Genomic DNA, 8,854 nt, shown 5'->3' on the forward strand with positions numbered 1-8,854 from the left:
ACCACATTTTGCAATTGATTTTAATTAAACTTGCACACAACTTGTATTGGCATAATATCTCGATTCCTTTCGAAAACTGGCCAGATCCCATCATGGGTTCTAGAGTTATGGCCCCTTAAAGGGCCAAAAATTGCTATATAGAGACTTCATTTATGGTTTGATTTGATACAGACTTGCAAAATATCTTTAACAACAATAGATCCTGGATTCCATATGAATCCGGCAGATCCAATCATAGGTTCCGGAGTTACAGTCCCTGATTGATCCCTGAAAGAGCCAAAATTTGTTAATTTTACCTTGTGAACACGATAGAAGTAACATTTTACATTGGATTTTAACTACACTTACAACGTAAGTCACAATAATATCTCGATTCCTTTCGAAAACCGGCTAGATTCCATCATGGGATCTAGAGTTGCTGCCCCTAAATGGGGAAAAAATTTCTATATTGGCCCTTTCAGCCATATAGAGGTTTTATTTATGCTTTGATTTGATATCAAAGAATAAGCTTGTTTACGCTCTAGGGGCACATTTTTGATTCTATCTTCATAAAACTTGGTCAGAATGTTTCATAAAGTCTTGGATGATTTCAAATCTGGGTCACGTTGGGTCAAAAACTAGGCCACTAGGTCAAATCAAAGGAAAAGCTTGTATGCACTCTTGAGGCCACTGTTTTGCTCCAGTCTTCCCGAAACTTTGTCAAAATGTTTGTTTTCATGAAATCTTGGACAAGTTCGAATCTGGGTCATGTGGGGTAAAAAATTAGGTCACTAGGTCAAATCAAAGAAAATGCTTGTGTACCCTCTAGAGGCCACATTTTTGGTTCAATCTTGATGAAAATTGGTCAGAATATTTGTCTCCATGAAATCACTAGGTAAAACATGTTTACACTGTTATAGTATGTTACTCAGGTGAGCGACCTAGGGCCCTCTTGTATAAATTTTTGTTTTATTCTTTTATAGGTCCCCCTCCGCCAGATGCACCACCACCCCCACCCCCTGGTGGAGCACCTCCTCCACCACCGCCTCCTAGTGCTGATATTCCAGCAGAAGTCACGGGGGATGGAGGTCGCTCAAGTTTGATGGATGCCATAAGAAAAGCTGGAGGAAGTAAAGGGGCGGGGCTTAAGAATGCAAAGGACAAAAGCGATGAAAGAAAGAAGAAGAAAAAGGAAGAAAAACAGAGCTCCGGTGGTGCTAGTAAAGGGGGCGGAGATTTAATGGGTGATCTATTTGCTAAGTTGACTATGAGAAGAAAAGGTATATCTGGATCGGGTAAACCAGGAGAAGGGGGAGGGGGAAGTGAAAAGAGCGAGGGGGTAGGAGGGGCAATGGACAAAATTTCTTCAATGATTCCAGCGCCTCCAAAACCTCCAGAAAGTGAGGCAACAGCCGCAGATAACGAGGACGATTGGGAATAAGTCATGAAAAAATTAGACCAAAGTGATAACTTGTGCAATATGTGATATACATGTATGTTTGTTTTGTAATAATACACTCTGACATCACATCAACCTACTTTAAGAAAAGAAACAGTGCTACCTTATTTAATCTACAATTTTACGTATAATGTACATGTATGTTCGAAGCAAAATGTTAAAGGTATACAGATCAAGCAGTATTTGATTAATCCCGAAAAACATTCAGAATCATTTGTACACTGCATGGCATAAGTGAGACAGTTTCATCTTCTCATGAAATTATTTAACAAGAAGTATATCTTCTTTTTTGTGTTTAAATTAATTAAAGTATGCTTTTGCAATATATTATTACTTAATTGACACCTGCCGATTTATGAAATACTAGTTTGTAATGTTGCCTTTTACATGTATGCTCATTTGAAGAGTCAGTGTTGGCCTTTGATACTAGAGTTTTGAATTGGTCAAAATGCTAGAGTTTGTGGTCGGTCAAAATACTAGAGTTTGGAATGGTCAAAATACGAGGGTTGATTCATGTTGTAAGCTAAATCAGTTATGATTTCACGCGTAAATGTTAATTCCTAGGGCTGATTCGTTTTAATAACTCAGACCTTCAAAGTTCACCCTGGACGATATGCCACCACAGGCAAAAACAGCATTTCTTTGTTAAACAGAAAAAAACAACTAACCAATGACTATCGCCAATGAACGTTAAAATAGCGCACCAAATCTCATGAAATTATAATGATGTGAAATTATGTCTTTTAGCAATCAAACATGAAAAGTAAAGTGACATTCTTGCAGATTAAAGTCCTCTGTGTAGTGCAAAGGCTTGTCATTGCTGAGTGATAAAAATATCCTTTTTTGATGTCAATGAGGTCAGTGACGTGCAGTGATCATCATTACCATGCTTTCTGTGCATGTCGATAACTCGTTAAGTAAGCAGTAATTTCTTATATTATTTTTAGAAAATATTGTGAATAGATCAAGGTACATGGACAGGATTTTTTGTTGTTTTCTTTCATTAACATTTTTTTGGCTTCAGTGGCATTACTTTTGGATCAACCCTTGTACTTGAAATTGGTCAATATGTCTGCATTCGTTAATCAGCACAAAAAAAAGCCTGGAAATTGATTTACCAGTAATCTTAATTAAGATATTGTAAACATGAATATTTTGTTTAACATAACTCCTATGAGTAGGCAATTTTACTTAGAAGTTAGATCATGACATTGCATGGGAAAACTGTTCTATGAACTTTTTTTTTGGTCATGTAATTGTATTTTCAGTAAGATAAGTATATATAACAGATTAATTAAAGGTCCATAAACCTCATAATTTCTGTGAAAAAAAGCACAGATCAAAAATGTGTCCAAATAGAGAATATGCATATTTTCTTAGAAAAGCACACTTTTCAATACTGTGAAATCATTTAAATTCGTTGGCATGAAATTTCGCGCAAACGTAAAAAAGGACTGTTTCGCGCGGGCTTTAATTCGCGCATTTTCAGTTTATAAATGAAAAAATAAAGTAAAAAAACAATAATAACACGGTCTTAAATTCGCGCATCAGTTCTAGCATGAAATATGCGAAAATTCGTCCTATGCGAATAAAAATGATTTCACAGTATTACACTTGACCTTATACAGTCAGAACTGTAATTGACTTTGTCGTCGTTTTTTAAAACTGTTTTTTTTGTATCATTTAGTGACGCTATTGAAAGACTGGAAATTCCTGGATAGCCATCTTTCATTTTACCTTAATGGAATTTGATACCTAATCTTGTTATAAAATGATGGAACATATTCAAATACATCTAATCTGGAATTGCTGGAAGGTTAAATTATGGAAAAATACACATTCGTTGACAGCGAGTCAATGTTAAAAAAAAAAAAATAATAATAAAACGTTTAACGTTTCTTTGAACTGGGTCTTTTGTTACAGGTCGGCTGATTTTCAAAATGTGTGCCACCCCCCCTCCCCACCCCCAAATCTGAAAATGCTTCCTACGTGACTGTGTCATAATTTACATTTCAACAGTTTTATGGTTATTTACAGAATGATGTTTAGTTGTCAGAGAGCACTATATACCATTTCAGCTTGTTTTGATACACTGTAAAAATCATTTTAATTTCATGAACGTGAAATTTTATGGTTGCGACCACAGTGGATATTTTATCAGGATATGAATTCATGGATTTTAAATTTTTCAGCAGTAAACAAATGAAAATGTTACTTGTTCATTGGAATTTTTAAAATTACATGGGTTAACTCAATCATGAAATTCAAGAAAATTAGTCCCCCATGAATGGTAATGATTTCACAGTGTCGCTGCATAATTTCTATGGTTTCCATTTATTTAAGTTAGAATCTGCGTTTTAGTATTCTTGGTCTATTATTTAGCATATTTCTGAAAAATGACATATTACCTATAGAAGAAGAAAAGCTTAATTCAAACATGATAAAAAAATGATTAACCACCATCGGTTGGGAAAACACGTAAAACAGCGAACCTGCTAACAACATCTGTATCTTTGGCATATTTTGTATATGCTGGAATGAGGAATACTTGAGATGAAAGAGCAGTTTCAAATTTGGCAATTTTCATCATTTTAATGAAATTTGAGCCATGCCATGAGAAAACCAACATAGTGGCTTTGTGACCAGCATGGATCCAGACCAGCCTGCGCATCCGCTCAGTCTGGTCAGGATCCATGCTGTTCGCTTTCAAAGACTATTGTAATTAGAGAAACCAATAGCGACCAGCATGGATCCTGACCAGACTGCGCGGATGCGCAGGCTGGTCTGGATCCATGCTGGTCGCAAACCCACTATGTTGGTTTTTTCGTGGCACGGCTCATTTAACTTGCTTCAGAAATATTTTATTTTGTTGATTTGACAACACATTTTGAGATAATCAGATTTGGCTTCCTTTGTTGATGAGGAAATGTATATGTATATGCAGGGGACACAAGATGTACATTTTGTTTTTGTTCACACATTCCAGTTGCTTACATATATATTCATGCTGTTGATTTTCAAAAAAAGGCAAATACCTTAAAAAATACTCGGTTTGGACACAATTCAGTTGTATTCAACTTTTGAAACTGAATTCCAACATTCATTTTATCTGTTGAAATAGATAAGATAATTTAAAACGCATATTTTCCTTCATATTTCATTCGATTTCATTGGAATTTCCCTCTTTGTAATGTATCAATACATATGATATGATTTAATTGATGAATATACATTAATATTTTTGATCATTCAAATATTGACAAAAAATAATTTTATGTTTATTAGGCTGAGTACTCACCTGAAAATATATGGTTGTGTTAAAGGCCGAAAACCTCTGATTTTCAACCCATTAACCTTTAGCCTACTAAATTTCTGAAATGGACTAGTCCATCATTCAGTTTGGGCAGCACCATTTATTATTTGTGGGGGTTGTTGATTGAAAATTTACTGACTGAATAGTGAACAGTGCAGACCATGCTGAATCACTTGCCGCTAGCGGGCTAGAGGTTAATGTCTCGATTGTTTGAAAGAGGATATGTTTGTTACTGTGATACACAAAGTTATGGACCTATGTATGAAGTTAACTTGTTTACGATATGGTAATTGAATGATGTATAGATTTTATTAAAACAAATCAGAGATTTATGAGAACTTCTGTTTTTCTAGCTTACCAGAAGGAGATACATGCTCAAGGTGAGCTATAATGACATGGAAATCCATTTCCAGTCAATACCTTGAGAACCATTTGACCCAGAACCTTAAAACTTAATAGGGTGATAGGACAGAGTATATGACTCCTATTGTTTTTGGGGTCACTCCGTCAAAGGTCAAGATCACAGGGGGCCATCTGCCTGTCACATTTCATTTTCAATCAATAACTAGAGAACCTAGAACTTTCAAATTTCATTGACCAATAGGGCTTACAAAGTAGATGACCCCTATTATTTTTGGGGTTACTCAGTTAAAGGTCAAGGTCACAGGAGCCTGAAGATGGAAAACCGTTTTTGATCTATATCTTGAGAACCACCTTACCAAGAATGTTGAAACTTCATAGGATAAATGGAAAGACAGAGTAGATGACCCCTATTTTGGGTCACTTGATCAAAGTTCAAGGTCAAACGGGCAAGAAACTGGAAAACCGTTTATCAATAACTTGAGAACCATTTGACCCAGAACCTTCAAACTTCATAGGGTGATAGGACTTACAGAGTTGATGACCCTTAGATTTTGTTGTCACTTGAGCCAAGGTCAAGGTCACAGGGGCCTGAACACGGAAAAGTCTTCATGATCAGTAACTTCAGAACCACTTGGCCCAGAATGTTGAAACTTCATAGAATGATTGGACATGCTGAGTAGATAATCCCTATTGCAGCCAACCATCGGTGTCTCTTGGACTTTTGCTCCTGTCTTCTGTTTACTTGTAACCTGTTACTACTATGCATTTGGGGAGATGTTCGCTTTTCTCCAAAAGCATCTAGTTTAACCAAGTTATCCACAATTTCTTACTTTTGTAGAAACAAGCACTGGTCATTAGTGAAGATAGCAATATATTTTTGGGACATTACCAAGCTTGATTAATATAGGTTGTAAGAACTTTCTCTTGAGTTCATGTTAAATAAGTCTGATTCAAAGTATGAAGTACAGATGCATAGTTCACTTACACATGAATATGTATGAAGTCCCTGCTAATGTTTTCATTAAAGCATCTGTGATGAATAGATGAGTCATAGGGTGAGAAAAATGTGCAGTCAGTCCGGGGCTCAAACACGGAACCCCTCGCTTAAAGGCCAAATGCTCTACCAACTGAGCTACTGGGCTACCTACACATTTTCTTCGTGATTTAATATTCAAGTCCTATACTGCGACAGATGTACACTGGGTCTGAAGGAGACTTGTGACAAAATATCTTGGTGTTTCAAATAAACTGATTTTGTCTAAATAAATATTATTTTTCGTTTTTGTCATGTAATTCTAAACAGAAACAGTCAACTTAAGTAAAATTTTGTTTTGTTTATTTGAAAAATTATGAGTACTGACTTTTAAACAGATTGGGTACTTTAATTATAACCCCCACCCCACAAAACGAGCTTTGGTGTGGGGAGACTACTGGTTTTCATTCTGACATGCTCATTGATCTATATTAATAAATATTATACTGGACTTCATTTACGCGAGGAATAATGTATCGGATGTCATGCGGCAAATTGACGTCATAATGCTCTCTTACCGGTCCGCGCGTCAACCGTTGTTTATCGCAGAATATACAGTGACAACAGTAAAGAAAAATTAACTTTACACAATGATAACACTGCAATGAGAGGAAGTATTAACTCTGTTTTTAGAATTATCCTCCTTTACCCTTTCTATACTTTACAACTCTAAGTGAGCTAGAGCTATCATGATACCATAATATAGTTCTGTCATTGCCTGCTGTCAACAGTTCAACTGCTGACACTCTAGAAGTCAAAAGTTTGGTGCAGTTTTAACTAAACTTGGTCAGAACGTTTCCTTCAATTTTGATAAAATCTTGCACATGCTACAAAGTGGTTGATCTAGGGTCAAAACTAGGTCTAGATAAAGTTAGTAAACACTCTAGAGTCCACATTGTTTGCCTGATATTCATAAAACTAGTCTAAATGCTTTGTCTCTATAAAAGCTATGTTAAGTTTGAATTGGGTTATCCTTGGTAAAAAAAATCAGTAATTGGGTCAAATATTAATAAAACCATGTTAATATTCTAGAGTCACATTTTACATTTGATTTACATAAAATCGTTGTCAGAATATTTGTCTATAATATCTAGGTTAACTTTGAACCTGCGTAACTTTGGGTCAGAAAGTAGGTCACTAGGTCAAATCATAGATCTAGAGGCCGCATTTTTCTACTGAACATCATAATAATTTGTTAGAATGTTTGACTATATGTAATCTAGGTCAAATTTGAAAACAGGTTAACCAGAGGTGTCATTAAATGACTTCAAAGGACAAGTTACAAAGCTCTAGCTTTTATAAGCTCACCTGGACCAAAGGGTCACCAATTTGTATAGGTAGATGGTCCTGTTCCGGCATTTGGTGTCTGTTATCAACATATTGGTACTCAAATATCTTCTCCACTGGAATTACAAGTGGTCAGTATGACATGACTACGTGTCGCGTGCAAGAACCAAGAAAACTACCCATCTCACATTTTGAATTATTTCCCTTTATCAAATGTCCATTCGAGCTGTAATTTTGTCGTTCATGGATGTATTTCAGCAAAAAACTTTGAACCAATGATAACCATGACACGGGGATGTGTTGCACGCAAGATCCTTTAATCAACCCCTCTTACTTTTTTGAATGATCTCCATTTATTGAAAGTACATTCGGATTTCCTGTCCAGTTTCTTAACTTTGTCAGTCACGGACGAATTTCAAAAAAAAAAAAAAAAAAAAATTGGCATCAGTAATCAGCATTACATGATGTGTCTTGTTTAACGGCTTGTAATGCCTTCCTTAAAAATGTGTCTGCCATATTTCCCATTTGGAACATAAAATACATTAATTTCCTGTAAAATCTTATTTCTGATAATTGCTTCCTTTAACATTTGTCAAAGGTTTGAATATTGCCGAATATACTAGAATGTTTAATTGAATCTATTGTTTTTTATTACTTCCTTTAATGCTCTAACTGTAACAGTTTATATACAATATTAAAAGTAACTTGCATTTCTAACCATTTAAGTACGCATACCATCTATTTGGAAAGGCTGTTTCATCTGTTCTTAAGATAAAAATTTAAAGCATTATGGACCTTTAAGAACCAGTAAAGTACCCTTCTAATTTGAGTTATCTCCCTTTATTCAGTGTTTTTTGTCCAGTGCAAAAGAATTAACTCCTTTTATGAAATGTGTATACTGGTTTCATGTCTAGTCTGTAACATTGTCGTTAATGGATGGATTTGCCCATGTATTTACCCAGATATAACATATCAGTAACCACAAAAAAGTCTCTTGTTAAAACAGAACTTTGTAAAAAAACATCACACAATGTACTTCAAACGAAAATACTGAAACTTGAAACTCTAATCAATTTCGACACGGGTAGCACAGGAATCTATTCAGACACTTTCATCCTTTCTTCATTACAGATATTTTCTTTGATGTGCTTAAAATGTTCATTTCATTTTTTTTTTCGAAATTGCACTTAATTTTAACTGTAAAGTACAAATGTATCGGGAAGTTGTAAGTCCTCAAATAGCATATAATAGATATAGTCGCGTGATAACTAACCTTGATTAAAATGTAAGGACTCTAAGGGTCATTCCTGTGGTAACACACGCAATATACTAATGGTACCACGCGCAGAGGCCTGGTGGTAACACGCACAGTATTCTAGTGGTGCCTCGTCAGTGGTCCACTGTTTACACGTGCAGTATT

General features: G+C 35.4%; 1 protein-coding gene across 1 annotated transcript; it reads left to right on the top strand.

Annotated features, from left to right (window-relative positions):
- Positions 1–877: 877 nt before the first annotated feature.
- Positions 878–5,083, top strand: LOC128547908 (WASH complex subunit 1-like; the record flags this gene model as incomplete). The annotated part of the gene is made up of 1 exon (XM_053521715.1): positions 878–5,083. A coding segment is annotated over one exon (543 nt), but the record flags the coding sequence as incomplete, so codon positions are not given.
- Between the last annotated feature and the right edge of the window lie 3,771 nt (positions 5,084–8,854).

Source organism: Mercenaria mercenaria, chromosome 13 (genome assembly GCF_021730395.1).
Source record: "Mercenaria mercenaria strain notata chromosome 13, MADL_Memer_1, whole genome shotgun sequence".
NCBI classification, from domain to species: domain Eukaryota; kingdom Metazoa; phylum Mollusca; class Bivalvia; order Venerida; family Veneridae; genus Mercenaria; species Mercenaria mercenaria.